Here is a 22,743-nt window from a genome sequence, read left to right on the forward strand (position 1 = left end):
AGAAATGAATAGGGATTTTGCCATTTTTTTATTATGTGCAAAATGCTAGGAATGTTTAAAAGTAACAGTAACCAAAGTAACAGGGAATAGGAAATAAGAGAGACATTTATCCCCTTAGAAACAGCTTTATTCCCCTTGCATTTCTACAGGAGCATAGACGTTTTCTGTCTGCTTTGGCACCAAAAGCAACTTTTTCAAACATCAGGAATTTTTCTGCCTTTTACAAGGGTTGCATATATTGGACATGAGAGCAAGAAAATGGACTTCAGTTTTAAAACACTTTATCACTGCTACCAGCGAGACAGTGTAACAAATAAGAAATTCTCCTGAATGAGACAGGCTGCTTAAGAAATATATAACTTAACAGCACTCCAAAGTCTCTTTTTGCTTTGTAAACTAGTTCCTGCTTTGTCAGATCCTCTCAAATAATGACTTCAAAGCAGTTGAAAAACATCAACTAGGTTAAGAGGATTATATGTGTCACTTGCTCTCCTCTGGTTGGGAGGTAAGTACATTTCAGCACTGGATAATAGGTATTTTTATTGTGACAATGATCCAGCAAGATCAGTCACAAGGGACCTGATCCAAAGTCCATTAACATCCGTGTAAGTTTTTCCACTGATTTCATAGGCTTTTAATCAGACCTACTGCCTCTTTTACAAAATTCATCTACTCTAATCTTTGAAAGAGATTAGTACAGAGCAAATGATGTACACGCTGCCATGAAGGTCATATTCACTGATATCCTATAGCATATGCATTAGAAATTCATGTAGTCTGAGCTGACATCAAGAGCAATTTAGAGTTGGAAGAGGGTATTGAATAACAGAGTTCTAAATACAGTAATTATAAGGTCTTTGAAACAAATAATATCATTGTGATTCGTGAAGTCCAAGGAATTTAATCAGCCATTCTTGATCTAATTGACAGAGTGATTTTCACTCTATCAAATGTGAGGTGTAATCATATTTGAAAAGTGTGACATATGATAGGCTTCTGAGTTCTAATTTAAATGCTTTATTTATATTATCAGACAACATTCTAAGCACACTAGGTAACCTGGTCTGAAACTCCCATCCTTTTTCCTATGACACACAGAAGTTAATACTGAAGCGGCCATAAGGATGGCTCTGGAAATGGCTCTATGACAGCTGGTAAGGGCTGAGTAATAACTCAGTCAGTAACAGTTACAAAGAGCCTGAAATCACTTTCTACTAGGATACAGAATTTTAAAGATTACACTGAATAAAATACCAATCTTTGTCTGAAATCCCAGAGTACAAGAACAAATTTAGGAAAATGAAAGGAAATGCTTCTTCACAGCGTGGAATTCATTGCTGCAGGAAGCAGTTGAGTCAAATAATGTGTCTGGATTTGTTACAGCACTGCAATGGCATTGGTAATAACAACTGTAATTTCAATTTAAGGTCTCAATCCTGCACAAAATAAAGCCATTGCATGATCTGGGCTTTGATCTGCAAATTCTTTGAGGTAGGAACCTGTGTTCAGAATTATCTGTGAAATTCACACACAGGCTACAGAGAGCAGAAAGAGGTAATGATGGCCGAGGTGACATGGGTGCTGCACAAGGCTCCAAGCAAAAGCTGGCGGCCCTAGCAGAACAGGAAAGATTTTTGCTGCCTACCCCCGGCTCATGTAAAAAGTTTCCTTCTTCAGGTGTGGAAATTGCAAATCTAAAGGAATTTAGAGGTAACCTATTTCGCTATCTTCCGGTGTGTCTAAGTTCAGCAAAACACAGAGACCTTGGAAAGAGCAGAAAACTGATCCCATTATTTGGGTTTGAAGGGTTATGTGGCTGCACTTCTTCCTACACAAGAGAAATTTCCGTGAATCGAGGAGTGTGGAGAGGGGGATGTAAGGAGGCTGTAAAGAAATGTGATGCAACAGGACTTGGGCCTGATCCAAAGCTCAGTAGAGTTGATGGAAAGAATCCTAATGAGTTTTGGATCCCAATGCTATTGAACCGTAACCGTGCTCCATCGGGAACACAGAACCCATCTCCACTAGCTGCAAAATGCACAATTATTTGCAAGCAAGGCTGAAACATTGTTTGTTATTGTTATTGTTATTATTAAAAGAAGTATTTTCACAGCAGTGAAGGTCAGCTACAAATGATGACTCACTTGCACCACAGATCTACCCAAATAGCATGTGCTAAGATTACCATCTGGTATAACAATCTACATCACAAGACTCCACATTTCCTGTTACCCAGGGTAAGTAAATTTCAAGCATGAGGGAAAATTTTAGCAAGTTTCCCCAAGTACCTTTGCAGAAAGAATAATGTGGCTTACACAGAGGGGGAAAAGAAAGGGAAATTATGAGGTAAACGAGACTCCCCTCCCTTCTGCCCCCTCATCTCATAAGAAGAAAAACATATGAAGTTTGCAGTTCTCATTTCTATCGTATTTAAAAAGTCAAATCTATGTAATGAATACCTGCCTGGAGGGACTCCAGCAGGATGCTGACAGCCAGGCTCTCTGGACACTGTTTGAAATGGACGGTGTGCATTTCACTCGCTCTCTGTCACTCTCTCTTTTCTTTCTTTTTTTTTTTTTTTTTTTTTTTTTTTTTTTATTTTTTGATGTTAAGACAGTGTCATGTGCAACAGCACTACAGAGAGCTCTCGGGCCTGGAAGCGCTCGCTCCCGGCGCTCCGCCGCTCTCCGTCCCCTTGGCCGGGCTGTGTCCCCCTCCACCGGGCCGCCGAGCCGGCCTGGGAACGGAAGAGCCGTCTGCTCCCCCGGCCCCCCGCGCGGCCGGAGCCCGCCGCGCTTTGGCGGCAGGTAATGCAGCGGGTCTAGCTGGGTGTGCTAGACAGACAGCTTTCTAAGTACCTCACAGGCACAACTGAGGGAAGGGGAGATGCCTAGCTGGAGCAAACTGGCTTATTTCCACGTCCGTCATCAGGCCCAGGCAGCGTGACAGCAGCTGAGGATCTTGTCTGGACTCGAATCGCTTCCGTTACTTTTACATCTATCCAAGTAAGCAAGGGGAAACGAGAATTTCTGTAGTAAGAGTTAGATTATACCTACGAGGTGCTGGGAGGTACTGTTCATCCGGGGCAAAACTTCTCCGTGCCGCTAACCCTTGCTTTTCCATTTCCCTGTGGCCTGCCTGCCCTCCCCATCACACCCATGCACAGGGAGGCAATGACTTTGCCGGAAAGCAAACCCCAAGCCTCGGTCACCTCTTAGCACGAGGTTTTGACTTTGCATGCTCACAGGCTGCCAAACAGCACAGCTTCGACCCGTGATCTCACCGCGGTCGTCCCCGCGCTCCAGCCACGGCGCATCGTCCCTCTCACCGGCACGTCCTCGCGGCCAGGCTGCTCGCTGCGCTGCCCTCCTCGCCGAGGGACGGGAACCAGCCCCTCTTCCAAAGACGCTCCCGAAACACGCGGCTCTAGGATTTGGCAGGAACTGAAAGAAGGGCCTGAGTCTGGGAAGAAAAACAGATAAGTCTTTTCCAGACAAAATAGAGGTAAATTAAATAAATTAATAGCTAAAGCTACTGAATGCCAGACGTTCAGTACATGAGCAAGGTGGCTGGGAATCCCCTTTGGGAGTCTGGCAAGCATTTCCTCAGCCTCGGGGAATTAAGGATGTCTTTCACCATGACTCAGTGCAGCTCAACACAAGCCGCACAGAGACAGGCCCCTGCAAAGGTGAGGGAGATTTCATCTCTATTTCACATTTCAGGCGGACACGAACATTCAAAAGAAAGCTTGGCTTTGTTTGTTTTTTCGTGTGCGAAGGGCTGCCATGGTCGCTTTTGAAGTCCTATCTTTGATGGAAATGTCAGGAGGGGACAAAGAGACAGCAGAGCGAGAAACACAGAAATTAAAGGTGGAAGCAGAAGGGCCCTTCTCCACCAGTTCTGGGCACTCTTCCTGCCTCTTCCTGCCCTACCCTGACACACCCCGGCTAAATTCCCCTTGCAAAATCCCCCTTTTTGTTGCTCACAAATTCTTGAAAACCTCTCAGGGAAAATCCTGATGCCCAGCCATGGGCAGATCCTCAGCCAGGATAAACTGGTGAAACTAATGTAAACTGGTATTGAAGTGTTGAAGTGTATTGAAGGAGCCTCCTCAGGTAACATCATCTGAAGAGAAGACTCTTTTGAAGTGACGAACTTCCTCTTATTTATCTGTCTCTTTTACGGCAAAAGACACTCAGGGCAAATATCAGATCTTCGTCTGTGTTTTGTGCAGGGCTAAGACTATTATCAGTGCCTGCAAAATAACTACTGCTTTCTGAATTAAAAATAAAAAAAAAAGGCAAAAAAAAAAAAAAAAAAAAAAAAAAAACACAGGAAATAATGAGAAGATTGTGAGTTGAAGTTCTGTGCAACCTGTTTGCTGACCATTTTAGTCCACTCCCCCCCCCCCACCAACATGCATCTGACAAAACTGGGATCTATAGATGAAGTAAGATGGAAGACTTTTGTGTATCTGCATCTGTATCTCCAAAAACACTGCTGCCCCATGGTGCCAAAGAGAGAGCTCTCCCATTCTGCATTGGCCATTTAGTCAAAATAGCCTGCAAATTCAGGGGCAGCACCTCAGAGTAAGGTAAGAAATCAGCCAGTGAATATAAGGAAAGAACCGATTGTTATACATTGGACTATAGAAGGTCACATTTTTTTCCACTCTGTGATCTAAAGAAGAATTAGAGAAGCTTCAAAGAGTTAGATGGAAGCACGAGTATTCTCACGAGATAGTAATATACACAAAACACCATACTGTTTCCTGTGATATGCAGCATCTATTGAATATATGATGAAAAACAAGGAAAGCCTGGTATCTCAAAGCTCGTACCACCCAAGGTCAGACCAATGGCATTTTCATTCCTCATTCTGGTTTATCCCGGCCTAGCCCAAACTTGCACTGATGCAAATCGCTCCTCCTTTGAATCCACTGGAAGTACCCTAGTGTGGCAAACAAAGAACCAGTGTGAAGGCTCTGTGTGTGTGTGCATCAGAGCGGTTAGTCATGATACAGTCATAGGCAACTTTACATCTTAGTAAACTGAAACAAAAAATCCCAAACCTCCAAATTAGTTTTAAATCATATATTTAAAGGATGATAGTTTGGACGCACCAGCTCAAAAGAATTTCAAAGCAGGGCAACTGTAGGGATATTACACTTCTCATTAGGCTGTGAATTGGGGGTTTTGCATTTTTAATGGTATTTTCTTATTTTGTGAAAATATTGCCTAAACCGTTCTCTGAAACCTCAGGACCAAGAGTTCATTAGCAATCCTACAAGAATAAAACTGTGACTTCAGCACTTCTGAGTCATTCTTAACATATGAGACATTTTCTGGAGAATCCAAACATTTGATCAACTTTATGAGAAATACCTGTGACAAAAAGAAAACATTTCATGAGTCAGAGATCTTAGTTACAAGCTTTCAAGCACTTTTATATTATAAGTAATAAATATAAACCAGTATGGCTGAAAAGGCATTTTATAATTCTACCAGTGTCCTAAAATGTCCTTTTTATATTTCATGGTTTTGTTTATTTGTTTCTTTCAAAGCAAAAAAAGACAAGCACTCTTCACATCTTGCATAGTCTTTCATAGCATAAAGCAAAACAAACTGTGAACAGAACTGCAGAACTGTACACAGACTGTAAATTTCAAACAAATGAAACACTTTTTGGTATTTTTTATTTCAACCACAGTTTCTTTGGATGGATAAGCACAAAGGCTGTTTTTGTGCTTTTTAGGATTTGTTGTTTTTTCATATTCTCCCTTTCTGACCATTAAATTACTGTGCTCTGGGACCTGATCCTGCATCACTGGTGTTAAGAAGAAGCTTACCACTGACTTTGGAAAGACCACATTCATCTGTCAGCATCTTTGAAAGATGACCTTAGACATCTTGATTATTGGTGTCTATTTTTAAGTGTTTTGCAGTGCCTTCATTTTCAGAAAATGTTGAATGCCAGTTCCCTGAAATGCATGATCTTTATATGACTTGAAGGCAGACATCCAGAATATCTATCTGCCTTGGTAATTCTTGCTTTTTAGCCTTCCATTTTTGCTAAGCTCTCTGCCAGCATGCCAAGAAACACTGAACATTAGCATAATAAGGAGCGATAAAACCATTCTATTTTAGCCTTTCAAAGCTCATGAAGACTTATTTCTGCTTTTTACCATTATCAATAACTCTTTGCCTGAGAAAGGACAGCATATTTCTGTTATGCAATTAGACAAATGCCCTGGACAGAGAAAATGTTAAAACTTCCAGCTTCACTTACGTACTCAATGAGCAGACAGGCTAACTCCAGGGTTCTTTCATTCTTTCATAGTCTCTAGGCCTATCTGTAATACTTTATGCTTCCATTTTGTGAAGTTTCTTGCAAAAAATATTAGCCTCAGTAAGAAATCTTGAATTCCCACAGAGAATTACGTTTCAAAATGATGCTCTGTGCTAGGAAGTAATATTTTTCCTGGGCTTCCACATATGGCAATATTTATCTTCAAAGTTTTCCTCCTTGGCTCGTAGGCTGGTTTGTAAACCAGATGGTCTTGTGTGGCCTAATTGTAAGATGATTTGTTGTGTGATTCAGTAGCATTGTTTATTTGTACAGTGGTTTGATGGAATTTGTAAACTGCATAATATTGTTTTACTGTGTTTTCTTTCATGAAAGAGCCACATCTTGCTCTGGCATTTGTGGCAGTGATTATAATTAAATGTAGTTCTCAAGCTACTTTGATCTCTCTTTGCTTGCTGCATTAAGCTGGTAACAAAAAAACACAAAATTTCTCATTTAAGCAGGGAACCAGTACTGAGTTTGAAGGCTGAGTGACTGCACTACAAAAACAGCTATAATCAGACAAATAAGATGTTAAATTGAATGGTAGAAATGTGATGGCTTTTCAGCAGTTTCAACTGTCTTATTTATTTGAGGCTGACAGTTTAGTCCCCCCTTTAATGAATCTCTGTGATGTGATTTCTGTAGAGAGGAGTTCTTTGCCTTTCAAGACAAGAATAGCTTTGTCCTGTGTGATCGCTGCATATGGTTACTTGTATTCATATGAGTATTTCTTAGCTGTGAATATATTTAGGCTGCCAAGTCTATAAAAAGATCTAAGAGCATTCTGGCCTTACCACTCAGTTTTCATCATGAAAGGTGCCTTCAGGGATCTGTTTGATTTCTGGTAAGCAGGCTTGTGAAGGGGTGCTGTGACTGGGAACCCAAGGAATCCTTTGGAGAACAGGGGTTCCAGGCTTAGGAGATCAGGAGGCTTCTTTCATTTTGAGGAACCTATTGTCCAGCCAACCCGCTTCATTTAAACTCACATATCTCCTAGCTATTGTTGGCATATATAGGGCACTGATGGGCTCAACTCAATTCCTTACTCTTTTTAAAGAGATGTCCACATCACGTGCAAGAAAATCATCACCATGATGAAACCAAATCTCAGAAAACAGACTACAGAGTGAAGACATAGAAGAAACAGGTTTGTCATTTAGCCTCTGGAAATAGTTCTCTTAAAGCAGAGGTTGAATGGAATGACAGAGCTTTTAGAGTAGCCGGCTCTGTATTAACCGTGTGTTAAAATATCCCCAGGACTGCTGACAATAATCCTTCCAGTGTCATTGCATTTCTTAGTAGTAGAAAGTAAAGGCTATTGTTCCCGTAAAATTCTCTCAGATATGTTTTATCTTGTTGTCATACCTTTGTGCCTGTCACATATAAGCGTATCGAGATGTACTCCTTTGTAAAATGTTTATGAGGAATGGAAAAGAATCGATAAACCAAATATTTGTTTATATGGACAGGGAATTGTTTAAGTACTGAGATGATGAGCCTGCAACCTCTAGTAAGTAAGTGTTTTACAACAGATTTGGGAAAAAAAAGCAGAAGAATCACAGTCTCCTAAGCAACATCTGTAATGATTCCAGCAGGACACATGGATATAATGGTGATTCACACAGAAAGGCTACAAGAGTCTGGTTGATCTTTCATTTTTATTTGGACATTACCTATTTTTCATTCCTGCACACAAGCAGGTTCTGTGACAGATTATCCTTGAAAGAATTTCAAAAGAGTGGTTCAAAGCTCAGAGACAGGAGCACATAGGTAAATAACTCATGTTCACAATGATGCTTAAACTAGACTGCAGTGAAACTAATTCTACTCTATGCCTGGTCAGCTTAGGAATGTGTACTAATTTTTTACTGCTCTGACAGAGGCTCATCACTGGTCTTGCACTTTCCTAAACAGGTCTCTGTCCCATATCAAAATTCAAAAGCTCTCACTCTGCCATTTTGGCTCTGGAGAGATGTCATAAAGCTCTTCTTGTTATTTGTGATCGTTTTTTCCCAGATCACCTTCCCTCAAGCTTAGATTTTCTTTTTCTGTTGAACACCAAGACGTGCTTGAACACAGTCTGAATTCTGTTTAGATCTACTATCTCAAAGGCCTATCACAGCTTCATTCTCATGTCAGATAGCAACTTCCCTGCAGTAAATAAAAACCCAGTTGAAAGCAAGGAGTACAGAAAAATAGTGCAGTTAGAGCAGCCTGCTTCTCCTTTCAGAAGTGTCAAGCATGGCAGCAGCACATCCCATTAGCTGGTAGAGAGTATTGGCAGTGAAGTACTTTTCTCAGGGAGGAGGAGACTGAGCTGTGCTCTAGTGTTTCCAGAAAGGCTTCTTATTAGGACACATACACAGGTGGATCAGATTGTGCTAGGATGTGAGGGTTTTATTATTTATGCAGAGAATGCTGTCCAGACTGAAAATAGTTTACCCTAGCTATCTTTTCCAAAGAATTTTTCTATTTTTTCAACATGAACCTGAAAATCTGAAATTTTCATTCTTATTTTTTAAATACCAAAGAGGAAAGAGGAAAAATGTTTGGCTTGGAACATTTTTTTTAATATACATTTGGGCTGGAGGGAAAAGCCATTCCTGAGTACAGGACATATTCTGAATTGAAAAGCTGCATAGGGCAAAATTCCGCTCTCCTCAGTGCTTTGTTTTGGCTAGTCAGCAGACTCAAGTAGACGTTGCTGTGTTAATTCAACACAGCTCATGGTTTCAAGCTTTCTTTTACAGTCAGGAATACTGAAAACTTGCTTTCAGGTTTGAAATGAAAGCTGAGATACTGGTATAGCTATATGACCCCAACAACCTAGAGTGCGTGTGACTGAATTCTGCTTTCAGGCTAAGCTATGAATGCACAGTGTTTCTGATTGGAGAGTACGAGGCAAATATACTCTCTTATTGTCTCAGACGTCAAAAATATCTCAACAAAGTCTGATAAAACTTTGCAGATAAGTTTATCTTTGGGCTGAATTCCAATGTGGAAAAGTTCAGCCCGAAAATGATTAGAGAAAGCTACAAGCAACTGGAAAGGATCGTTCCCCCTAAGTTTAGCAGGATAATGTACACATGCAGTACACAAAGCGTGGAAGAACAAAAGCCTGTATTAAAGGCTACATGCTTTTGTTTTTCGTACTGGTGGGTGTAATAAAATAACAGCAACACTTTGCAAGATGTACCAGTTTTAGTGAGAACAAGATCAATTTCCCTCTTCAGTGATTATAATATTCTTCATTTTTTGAGATATGTTTCAAATACAAAGTCAAATATGCAATATAGATGCTTTCATGTAGGCTGTTGCACCAACTGGTGGTCAAACACTTTTTAAAAGCACACACCTATGTGTGAAGCTGCCAGTTAAATGACAAAACTGGGCCTCACTTTTCTTGTCTACATGACATTAAATCTTTCTTTATTCCCCCACTGAAATAGCTGGAGTAAAGCTAATGTAAGGGAGCTGGGAATAAGACTAGCCAGTTCAACTAGGTTGCCTCTAAAAGTCATTTCCTGCATCAGCAACAGAAGTCACAAAAACAACCTGCTATTGCTGGAGTAACCCAGAAGTGAAACAAGCTCCAAAATTTCTTTTTTTCCTCCCTAGGGCCATACAGTAAGATTGCTAAGAATATAACTAGTGAAGCTGTCCAGATATTGCAATGAGACTTAACAACTAGAGGGAGAGACTTATGAATACTGAAGAAAGCATACTGTATAAACATTACAGTCAAATACAAATTTTAAAGAGGGCTCTAAATTTATGTAATCACTTCTGTCTATGCATCCACACAAACGGATCAAGTATGAATTGACTCCTTCCTTTCTTGATATGTACATTCTTGTTTGCTCATGTACAGATGTGGTTTTTCTATCTGCAACCTGGGACACACATTTTTGTGTACACAATGATTCAGTCACTTCTGATGATAGACTTCCTCCAGGGTGGCAGAGAGTCACTGATTCCTCCTACATGGCTTATAAAAGAGGAAGAGGTTAGTTAAGATTGAGGAATATCAACCACATATTAATAGCCACCCAGTAAAATTGGCTAGCCTCTGCCTCCAGCCTGAAGTGATGAGGAACAAGCTGATGGGTGGGACGAGTCTCAGCACGCACCACAGTCGAGTCAAGATGTAGTGCTGTCTGGAAATCTTAGCTGTCATCTTGCTATTGAGAGGTTGAGCAAGGAGCAACACATTTCCCTCTGGAAAGTATCTGGAGAAGAGCTACCCCATTAATTCTGGGCCTGAGATGAGGTAAAAGAAGCCTAGAGAGCAGGATGAGGAGGACTGTACACAGTGTGGCTGGTACAGGTTAGATTATGAAGCTAGTGTACTAGAGCAGGACAAACTCTGACTTCATGGGCTGGAGACAGGCCCAAGAAGCATCAGCGTCACTTTAGAGCTTGTGGCCAGTGAAGCAACTGACCTGGGCTAGAAAAGCAGGTCAAACCCAAGGACTGGCTATTGAGGAGCAAGCACCTGATGGTAAACTAACGTATCCCATCTAAAAAGAATTAGGTTGCCACTCTCCAGGGAAGCAGAGCTGACACAGACATTTGACATGGATTAACTAAAGTTGTATAATTTATATGTTACACTGGAACTCAGAGCAGAAATCCCACTATGTGATTAATTGGTAAGGCTGAGAAATACACCTACGAGGAAGGTCTGTTCGGTGAGATAGCTGTTTGGATGTGTCCCTGAGGGTCTTGTGGAGACCTGAACACAATGTGTTTGCATGATTTATACGGATTGCCACTGCTGAGAGTGCATTTAAGGTCCTGTTTTGTGCCCAGCTGCAGAGAACCTGAATAGGTTACAGAACTGTCTAAAAAACCTAGAGCAGACTAGAGCAACTCGTGGTTTTAGCTTTTGAGATCTCTTACTGAATCCTTGAGATACCAACTAAATTTTCAAATACCTGACAGACATCATTTGTTAACTACAAATCAGGGAAGATACTTTTCATACTAAAACAAGTGACTGAGGCCAAAAGAGCAGTTAGGGGTGTTTAGTTACTGGTAGTGCTACCTATGGTCTTGTTAATAGCTCATTTTAATTATGTCTCCTGATTGAAAACATCTCAAAGTATGTTTATGACTTGCAGTTATTCCCCAGTAGATTTCAACCTCCCTTAAGATTCCCCTATTCCAAGACAAAGTGATGAGAAATAGGAACAGCCGTTCGTGCTATGCAATCACAGCCAAGGCCCAAGCAAATAGTACAGGAAAATCCAGTTCAGTTTTCCTATGGCTTCATTTAGGGCCTGTACTTTATGCTGACATAATCCTTCTGTTGTATTCAACTTTACAGCTCTGCTTTCTGTGACCTGGCTCTGCCTACACCAATTGGCTGTATCTGAGACTCAGGATCTGCAATGATTCATCTCCTGTGTTACACACATCATAGCTAGATAGCAATGTGAAAAAAGAATCATATTCTTGTTTATAGTCTATTGACTTTTTCAGTGAAGAAGTGAAGGAGACAACACGTTTCAGAATCTCTCCAGACTCAGGTTGCACTCCCAAATGTTCACAAATTGATCCAGACCACCTCTTTGAGAACAGGTTACACACTGCAGTGGAATGCATAACTTGCCCATGAACTGCTGCATATTTTGTCCTTTGTATTTACATTTTTCCAAAAGGGGGGGGGAGGGAAGAAGTTTTTTCCAGATAAAGATATTTTCTGCTTGTGATGGATGAAATAAATCTGCATGTCCCTGGAGACTGGCAACAAGTTTACACTAGGAACTGGAATGAAGCCATCAATTCATTTCACATGGTTCCATCAGATGGCAAAAAAACGCATCACATCAGTCCCATACTGCTGGTCTTTTAATCACGTAAGAATGAGGTGACCTAAGGTCTTTGCATCCCACTATTAATTCCCTGGGAACTAACATGATGTGTAGGGATACTCTGACTGTCTCTGACTGCCATTACGACAATGGGAATCAGGTCTGTAGATCTTTCTGTCTCAGGAAGAAATAAAGCACTCCTGCGAGGCTTGCACCTGGTACGCTCAGAGCTTCTCGAGTGCAAAAACTTCTGGCACCTCACGGCTTTACACACCCCAGCAGTGAATGTGGCCATTAAACTTTGTTTATAAACCAGTTGCAGGATTGGGCCTAACCAAATTTTGGAAAAGTGATTCGGACTTGAACATTACGTCAGAGCTCTAACTAACTGATTTCAGACTTTGGTAAAATGTGGGCTCACATGTCAACATTTCAGTTTGATTCGTCTGTAATTAGCCAGAAAAAAACGATATGTAACAACTGCCTTCTGCACCTTATGGTGAGTTTCACTGCATAAAGAGACTCAAGTCCCATTTGCCGTTTGTGTCTAGGTGGTTCCCTGTCCTAGGGCAAATGTTTTTGCTTTAAGTTGCAGGCATCTTTTTAAGGGGGAGCAGGCTACAGTATGTGCAAATAGTATTGAGACCCAGAGGTCGGTGACTACTGACCCTTCCTCTATTCCTGCCATCGTCTTGATTTGGCATTAATACATCCCATTCAAAGGCAACATTTGTTTTTTGGACCACCACTTGTTTTAAGAAAGGTTTATACCCAAGGGATTCTGTATTAGATTCCAACAGGTTACTTCATTAAATGAGCATATCAAATTTGATTGGAAGTTCTCATCAGCTTTCTGTTCCATTTAATTTTATTTTTATACAGATGAAGAAATTAATGTTACACCCATACCCACTGACAAGCCAACTACATTACTTCACATCTACTTTATAACCACATATAATTACATAACCGCTCAGTTTATTTTCTTCCAGAACTCATGGCTCCTCATAGAATCTGTTCTGTCTGATCTAAGAGGCACATTTTGGCCTAAAAACTGGTTTTCAAGACATTTACATGATTTGGGATTTTTCCTATATTGAATATTCCGCATTTATTAACCACAGTTTGATTCAAGCAGAGCAGCAAGGGCTTCACTGATACAGCCTGGAGAGGCTGTGTTAGTGAAGGGAAAAGGCAAACCGCGAAGCAAAATATTCTGCATAAATAGTTTACTTTTACTTGGGCGTAGCTCTTTGATTACATCTCATTTTCGTGGGACAGCTCCCACTTTTTTCAGCCCCACACTATAAAATCTCTCTTAGCACAGTGTGTTCCCTCAACTTTGTGCCTCTTTAATTATCTACGCAACTATGACTCTATCTAAAACTCCAGTCAACTTCCCCATCAAACTCTCCTGTTATTCATTGATTTCAGAAATAAAGCAGCCAGGATTGCAAAGTATTTGCATCTGTAAAAACTCTGTGAGGGCTACCTTTCATAAGAATGGGGCTGGCAGATTACATTCATGTTAAAAGCATGTAATTATAGTTATATAACTAAAAATAGAATGAAAATTAGTATCTGACAATGTTTGCAGGACCACATTTTATGCTAGTATAAACTCACTGAAATCAGTTAAGACAGACCACTATAAGACCGGAGTATAACTGTGGTTAAATGACCCCAAAGATTGTTTTTACGCTCATCCCAAGTTGCATTCTTAAACACATATTCACAGACCACGGGGGCCATTTGTTATAATTTATCACAATAACACTAAACAATTTGGCATAAACATATCTTTCCCTCATGCCAAGAAATGCTATGCACCCCTTAGATCTCAGAGAAACCACCAGGAGCAGCAGATGTTCAGCCCTTCTTGTGAGCAGTCTCAATGCAGAAGCATTTTCATATATGATTTTTATCAACTCTAAAAGTCGATAGAAGTTATATCCTGCAGCCCTTCCTCCTGCGAGTTTTATTTATTCACATGACCAGAGCTGCAGAAGGTCTAAGAAAGCAAAGCTCCTCGATTCGTATTGCTTAGATAACGCAATTGTACATTGCAGAGCACACTGAGAGAGACTTGCAGCAATCTAGGGAATACTATTTCCTGTCAAAGAAAATCACTTCCATGCAGCTACGCATCTGCTGTTAACAAACTGGAATAACTGTGACAGTGGAGTGCCAGCAGCTCTCGCATGTGCTTTGCCAGTGACAGGAATAACGCCTGGGCAGGACCGCGACGCTTGCGGAGTCACGGGATAGCCCAGGTGAGAAGGGGCAATCCTCCCTCCGGCTCAGAGCAGGCCCAGTCAGAGCAGCCAGCTGCTCAGGGCTGTGTCCGGTCGGGTTTTAAGTATCTCCATGGATGGAGGCGTCGCAAGCACTGGACAACCAGTTCCAGTGCCTGACCACCCTGACTGTAAAAATCTTTCCTTGCATGAAGTCAGAATTTCCCAAGTTCCAGCTTGTGCCTCTCATCCAAAACACAACCTCATCCCATACACCACATCATACAGTGCACAAAATCAACAGTTTCACAGAGCTCTGCTACAGGATGTCATGGTATGGGGCCCTTTACTCTATGGGCACCAAGAAATGGACTCAGATCACCTTCTCACCTCCCACAGCACTGCAGAAATAAGCAACAAACTATTTTGAGACTCAGAATAGACAAACTATTCTGAGTTCAAAGTCATTACTGAAGATAAAAGCCAACATCATCAGTAACTGCAGCAACTGGCAAAGAGGCCCTGAATTACCAGTGCATGATTTGGATGAGGGACGGGGCACAGCCAGGCAGTGGGGTAATGCCTTTCCTACCTAGGGCAGTATCTGTCCTATGCACACACGGGAAACTGCTGTCCCCGACAGTCAAGCAAAGCCATTTCTTTCCTGTAGGCCAACAGATATTTTGCAGTCGCTCCGTGGAAAGCAATCCTTAGAGCATTGGAGTGATCCATTCTTACCCTGAACGGTTTTCTTAACCTCAGTCTATGCCGTGCCACGTCAAGGTCACACACACAAAAAAATGCTTTGCACTGATTAAGCTGAGACAGAGCTAAGGAATTTGCTACTTCAGAAGAATACTGCCATATGAAAGCAACACCAGCATACAATTGAAATAATTTATTTACCACTAGAGCACCACAAAAACAGACATACAATGTGTTAAAATACAGAGTAATCGATCACCAAAGTACAACACAGCTGTCCTTATGTTGCTTTTTCTTTTTTCCTTTAAACCATGCCAACCATACAATTGTATTGTTGTTAAAGACACAAAAAATGCTGTCTAACCCACTCCGCTAGGTGCTAAGATTCCCCCTCAGCCCTACGTAACCCCTTTGGGTCTGATCTTTCAAGGGGCTGAACATTTCCTGCCAAATGTTGGGTATCACCAGGTCTTAGTGACTTTGCTGAGAGGTAATTACTGCTGGGTAATTCTCTCTTCATAAGAAAGCCACTGGTACAAGGTCTTTGAGCTTGTCCCATCTAACGTCGTTCGGGGGGGATTTACATCAGAACCAAGGGGCGCTTAGGCCTCACAATATCCCACTCTGTAGAGGGGAATTTCATCCAGGAGCTCTGCACATTGTAGGATCAGGCCTAACATCCTTGATAACTAAAGGGAAATACACAGTTAATTCTCCACCACCTCCCAACCCCCAGGTTGCAGGACCTTTATAATAGAGTATTTCAAATACTACCAGTGCATTTCTGAGGAAAAAAAGTAAAAACAAAAATATATCTGATTCTGGGGTAAGGACTTAAAGAAAAAAGGTTTCATACTTAGATTCAGAGAACAAAAACTCCAAATCCAAATCAAAAATTTCAGCTGCGTCCAGCGCATAGTGAGTAGAGTTGGACAACCACGGGATCTCGTATTCCACTTTTTCAAATCAGCAAGCTCAAAACTGGCTTTGAGCTGCATTCACATGGTAGAGAATTGCAAAAATGTTTTTAAGTTTTTTAAAATGTGTTCATTCTTGCTCCATTTCCTGCCCAACAAAAATACATTTCTCATACTGAACCTGATAAAACTACTTTTGCTGCTGTGTACAGCAACATCCAGAGTATTTACTACCCTGAGGAGTTTCACTGAGTTCAGTGCATCTTCTCGTTGGAGTAAATCTGGCTCACACAAGTATTAGCAGGACAGATTTTTCACTTGTGAATCTTAACTCACTAAATAAATCAAAAGTCTAACATACCTCCTCCTCTGCGCTGAGTCAATGCGTGGGATTAGACCATCTGTGGGGCTACATTTCCATCTAGGCAAAAAGCATAGGCTCTACTGAAGTCCAGAGGAGCAATGTGTGCAAGCCACTGCGGCACTTCAGTTTTACATCAGTGTTCTGCTGAAGGTAAAGAAATTGCACTTCTTAAAACTGGAGCTAACAACATAAAGCCCAGGAGCGTCTTCCTGATACCATTTAGGTCAATGACAGAAAATGTCCTTCTCATCCAAGTAGTTTGTTTCTAGCACAGTTTTCGAGCTTTGCCACTCAAAACCATTCATCATGTGAAATGAACTGAACGTTTCCTCTTCGTGATTTTTTGGCTTATTGAGTTTAGGGATTTTTTAAAATTAAATGAATGCTGTAGATTTTTTAAGCATGTACGAAAACATTCTAGGAACCTGTTTCTTTTTCCTTTTGAAAAAAAAAAAAACAGTAAAGCTTTTTATGTGAACTCAATTAAAAAAAACCTTTTTTTGACAAAGCTCACAAAATCAAGGGGCCGATCCTGCAATTCCTTACGTGCACCGATCGCCTTCAGGGGCTTGCCGTGCCCTTAGAGAAGTTAAAGGCAAACCTCTTAACTGCAATAGGAGCGGGTTCAGTCCTAGAGCCTAACCGCAGGTGAAAGTCCCTGCTGAGCGACAGGCCGCCACGAGGCCTTTGCGTGGATAACGTTCCCACTCGAGCCCTGCTCTGAAGGCACTGCTGAGGCATCCGCTTCGTCCTAGCCTTCTGCACAGTGGTGAATGTCATTCTCTGTAAGGGTCTGCCTCGCCTCACTCAGGCTGGGACATCTTTTCTTGAAAAATCTTGCTCCCTGTCCATCTGTTTAAATGTCTATAGCCAAAAAAAAAAAAAAAAAAAAAAAAGTGTAGAAGTCTGAATCACACTGAGATTCAAATGTTACAAATGGGGATGAATTAGGAGCGAGGGAATGAGGGAAGGAGAGATCGTTTTAATCCACCCTTTTTATAAAACAAAAAACAAATGGAGTCAGGTAGCTTATGTCATAATGATGAACAATATACAAAGCACATGTATAGCAATTATTATAAAACATGTATTTGTAGTGCAAGTCAAAATACAGGGACTCTACTCATACTGGCCAGCTAGAGGGAAACACATGATTCTGAGTGATCAAAAAGAGCCCCAAATTCAAATTCAAACTCATGAGAGCTGACAGTATTACAGAGTACAAAAATATGGTGAAAATTTACACATTACACATAAAGTACTTATTTTTTTAATAGTTTACAAATAGAGATCTACAGATATGTTTCCAATTAAGCTGGCTTTTACTACCCACCTATTGTAATACTCTAGGTATGGTTATATATACCAAAAGAACAAAAAATCCCATAGCATAGCTATACAGCAACATATTAAGGTCTGAAGATTAGACCAGTACATGTTAAATATTTCACTGGTTTACTAAACTGACATTTTAAATCATTTACAGTAAAAAAAAAATCTTAAAGACTTGTCTTTGAGACTGAAACAGAGTGTCCTTTATTAGTAAGTTATTCAGTATTTAAAACAAGGGTTTGAGACCTTACAAGAAGCCTCCCTAGGCAGCTGGCATGAAAAACAAGGTATTTTAAAGGCAGAGTTTCTCAATAATGTAATAACTGAATTCTATTTTAATTGAGCTAAACTAGCCACTACTTTTCAGAATCGTTTGAGTTCCTTTAGGCTTTATATGCATTTCTGGCAGCTTATTTGGTCTCCGCTTTGTCCACATTTGCTGGTTTTCTTTTTTCCAAGGGTGATATGGAAATGTTCGTTTGATAGTTTTTACACACAAATAAATAATGCACTGTTAACTCTAAAGCTAAGAGGAATGGGTAGGATGCCTACTGCGTAACGATACAGAGAGATCAAGTAAGGCACGAGACAGATACAGCAACTCCACTTCATGGGATTTTCCTGTTTTTTTCCTTTCACATAGTAACACTAACAAATTTCTTCCAGTGTTTATTTTTTAAAAGGTTTTTTTTTCCTTTAACTTTGCTTCTTGTCTATCTCACACTATGTGTAGGTGAAATGTTGGATAAAGGCCTTCAATGTTTTGCTTCAGATGCCAGTTAAAAAAAAAACAAAACAAACTTTCAAACAGTTCAGACTAGTACCGCTTTTTTTCTTCTTCTTTTTTTTTTCTTTTAACACTGATGAACCTGGGTTTTCATTTTTCTTTCTTTCTTTCTCTCTCTTTCTTTTTTCCTTGGTATTTTTTTTTTTAATACACACACATCATGCTGTTTCGGGGCATTCTTTAGCTGCATTTGCAAGACTTTACGATCATGTTGGACAGCTGTTCGATTTTGGGCGTTTTGCCAATGTAGTAGAGGATGGTGAGGGGCTCTAAATCCTGGGACACACAGCACGGAGAGGCAGAAGCTTCTGGATTTATGGTGTTATACAAGCTGAGTACCTAAAAGGAGAGAGGAAAAAAGGGTGATTAAGAAGGTTATCCCTGCCTTCCTGACACTCTGCAAATCAAATTCCTTTCTGCTTCATTTCTTCCGATTGTGCCTGACAGGAAGCCCTGAAATCAACAGGAAGATTCCTGGACGTTAATATTTCAGTACGTTTCTCCAGTTCAATCTGTTGTCACCCCCGTGAGCTTCCTAAGCTTTTAACTTGACAGCCTTAAATCCCAGAACAGGTACGTGCCTGGAGCCTGCCCTGAAAATGTCACCCTTTAAATTACCATGCACGCCGTGTTGATATGGAAAGAAAACACTGGAAGGCTTTCATTTGTGTCTTCAGATTACCATTTGCTGTCACAGGATTTCGTGCACCAGCGAAGAGAGCCCGTTAGTGCATAAGCATCCCTCTGCCGTTCCTCCCACACTACCTTTTAGTAGGTCCCTTAATGCCACTGTGCAAGAACTACGACTTAAACAGCAGTTACCCTTGCTGAGAATCAGCTGCGGTAAAGTCAGCAGCTCTGGCGCTTTCCATCACATTAGATTCATGTGCATGGTTCCCTGCACGGGAAGTATGTAGGTTACCCACTGATGATACATAGGTATTTCCGAGGATGCCATTAATGTGTTAGCTAAACACTAAGTGACCTTTTCCTAGAGCTTCGGTACAACATTTACAGCTTAGAGAGACAGAAGATCTGTTCAGGACAACAACACTACTTACTTTATTAAGCAACTTTTGACTCCTTGGGTAACTATCCAAACCACGTATTTGCGACCGTGACAGTTATTCTTCCTCTTTCCTTAAAAAAACAGTGCTGCTCCAAACTACGTACACTATTACTGCACATCTGCAAAGGAACATACTTACCATATTTATACCTGTGCCTGCTGACACTGCTAGTACTATAAGGACACAGCCAGTGACAGCTATGAGGACCATGAGACTTAGCTGTTTAAGTTCCAGAAGAACACAGACCTGGACTTCAATACCCTTCCATGCCAAAGGGAAAGCAATCTGACATGAGGAGTTCTTACTGCTGCCTAATGTTGACCTGGTATTTTAAAGGTGGCTTCAAGAGAGGGAGGCATCATTATTAGTGTGAATCTGAGAGTAAAAGCCTTACTTTATGACAACTGCAATGCCTACGTCCGCCTCTTGCATTTACTGTCTACATGGCCTTAGTGTCAGTAGAGAGAAATAAGCGCTTGAAGGCACAATTCCACTCACCCTAACATAGGTGGCTAAAATACCACATCCAATCCCTAAAAAAAAAAAAAAGACAACATCCCAGATGCCTGTCAGTTCATCAGCATCACAGACAAAGAGTCTCTCTTTTACATACAAACTTTCAAAGTGCAAGAACTTTCAGAGTAAAAGAAGAAATACTTGGCTTGGCACATTTTCATGAAATGGCAGTAGATTCAGATCGTTTCTTGGTCTGGTAGCAGATCAATAACAATGCAAAATGAAGAACATCAAATCATAAAGTAGGTGATAATCAGGTGGTAAGATTCAGCCACATTATCGCTCTGATAGTGTGTCTCCCTCATTGCCTCTTGAGGGAATTCATTGTGCCATCTTTCACTTCTGCTCTTTGGTGAACGGTCCCCTGTTCAGGCAGCCTTCCAAAGCTACACTATGTTAATATTCAGAAACAGTATTTGATACATCCATATGTCATATTGATGAATACATTAAAAATAAATCTCTGAGACAATACACGCCCTCTACTTCAACTTTAGCTTAAGATCACGTTCAGGTCCCTCTGCAGGGCCATATTTCACCATCCTAAGTTATTAGGAAAATAAATGGAAGCTTTTGGCATTGGTACTGATGACAGTCCTAGAAACATATTTTACCCTGCAGTTATAAAATAGAGCTGAAAATTACCAAAGTCATTACTTACTCTGCTATGCTGAGTATCTGAGCTCCATAAATACGGGCATGCTCCTGCACAGAAATTAGCATGATACCCTTTAGGTTCATGAATCCATTTCCAGCCAAGATCCCTCTTGAAGTCAATATAAAGTGGACGCAGGCAGCAATTATCCTGAACATTCCTGGAAATAAAATACAGACAAATGCATCAGTCATAAAAAGCCTACATAGGAGATAAAAAAATAATCTAGTTGCTTGCTGCCTGAAAGATGCTTTAGAGGGAGGAAATTCTGATTCTCAGCAATTTACAACCAAATTACACTAAAAATAGCTTATACTGTAGCTGAAATCAGGTGCTTAAGCATGGCAGTACTTGCTTATACAGCCAAAGCTAATGGTTTGGCTGGAGAACCAGTAAGTATTTTTTCTCCAGGTCCTACTGAATGGCCTATCTGAGTAGGTGAACATATTGGAGCTCACAATTTGTCTACAATTACGGAGCCAGTAAGCCTGGGAACATCCCAGACAGAACTCAGCTTCCTGCTTTCTCAGGCCATAAAGCCTCCTCTTTTGCCATTATGTTCCCTGGGAGGGGAGACTGCTTGGCAGATACCAGCTGCACATCCTAAGCAACCATGAGAGTACTGCTGGGCACAGACACCGCTGGTCTGCAAGTGAGGGGCCAAGTCCTGTATAAACGCCTATCAAAAAGAAACATCAGTTTATATTATAAGCAACTACATCACACCTCCAAGGGACTTAGGTTTGTGTGACTATGTAAGTTTACTGAATATAGATGCATAGTTACCTAAAACAATAGGCAGCATCTAGAGCACGCTTCTTCCGCCGACTGGGCTGTTGCGACTCAAGTCTGTAGGAGGGTAATAACATTAGCAGAAGATGTGGGGTCTTCCCACTGTATTTTTTCCTATTGGACTTTAAAGCTTTCACATCACCACTGGAATATGTGTAGTCATCAATACCTTCAAAAAATACATTTTGGTGATAAACATTGTGTTGCTTTTTCTTCACAAGTTAAATAAACCATCTCTTTAAAAAAAAGTTCTCTCAGAAACTGGGAAATGATGGTGTCAGCTGAGTGTGTTCACTGGCAAAGTGGGAGCAAATTTCAACCTGAGATCCCTGCATTAGGACATTCACAGTTCTTATGCATCTATCTTATCAGCCATCACACGTTCAGAGCCATTAGAATGACTTTTCAGTACATTTACCAAAACAGTTGAAATGAATAACAAAAAAGACATCTTGGGTCACTTACTTCATCCCACAACATGTGCCTACTCGCTCCGCCTAACTTAGTTTCAAATGTCCCAAGCTATGACGATTTTGCCACCTCACTTAGGGCAGTAATCCAATTTTTGAGTAGCTGTACAGCTTTTAAAACCTCATGACACACTTAAAGCTACTCTGGATGCTTAAGGTGCACTTCCCACTGCTTACTTCCATCCAATTAGTTCTCTTTAACTACTAACTGAATAACTCCTCCTCTCCATCACATTTACCTCTTTTTCATTATTGTAACTTCTCTTTCTGTCTCCCACTGGCAGTCTATTTAATCCTGTTAATTTCCCCAGGAAATCAGTTATTCTAGGCCTTTCTTTTGTATATATATGGCAAGGACATTGATCAAAGCATTTCTTCTTGAAGTAGAAATCAGTGACCTCACATTTTGTATTTTCTCTCTTGAAACACTTACTAGCTTCTTATCTTGACAACAGAACGGGCAAAAGAACTCAAGGTGTTAGCTTTTTCTAGCAGTTCAAACAGTGAATTTTATACCTTTTGCTAAGTGCCTTTCGAAAATTAACTTCCTGAAGCAGATAATGCTATCTAAAAAGATATATTTTTCATTCTGTAACATTCACATTGATCAAATGTCATACAATTGTGAAATTCATAGTAAATACATACAGTGGCCTTACTCACATGTACAGTGCTGATAATTACTTAGAGAAAAAAAATCTCAACATAGTGAAACAATGGTAAAAATATACTTGAGA

The 22,743-nt window shown here is 40.6% G+C and overlaps 1 protein-coding gene across 2 annotated transcripts in view; it reads right to left on the reverse strand.

Moving 5' to 3' along the window:
* Window positions 1-15,281: 15,281 nt before the first annotated feature.
* Window positions 15,282-22,743, reverse strand: part of TGFB2 (transforming growth factor beta 2) — a 69,624-nt gene continuing 62,162 nt past the window's right edge. Inside the window, exons 5-8 of one of the 2 annotated variants that reach the window (XR_009957860.1) lie at window positions 21,531-21,705; window positions 20,751-20,904; window positions 18,541-18,842; window positions 15,282-17,248 (exon numbers count right to left, since the gene is read on the reverse strand). Coding sequence is in view for 1 of the 2 variants with exons in the window: in XM_062571805.1 (XP_062427789.1) it covers window positions 18,684-18,842; window positions 20,751-20,904; window positions 21,531-21,705 (488 nt within the window). In the remaining variant the exon portion in view is untranslated. Of the gene's footprint in view, window positions 17,249-17,346; window positions 18,843-20,750; window positions 20,905-21,530; window positions 21,706-22,743 lie in introns of those variants that run through there. The other variant, XM_062571805.1, reaches the window with a different exon arrangement.

The sequence above is a fragment of the Rhea pennata genome, chromosome 3 (genome assembly GCF_028389875.1).
Source record: "Rhea pennata isolate bPtePen1 chromosome 3, bPtePen1.pri, whole genome shotgun sequence".
Taxonomy (NCBI): domain Eukaryota; kingdom Metazoa; phylum Chordata; class Aves; order Rheiformes; family Rheidae; genus Rhea; species Rhea pennata.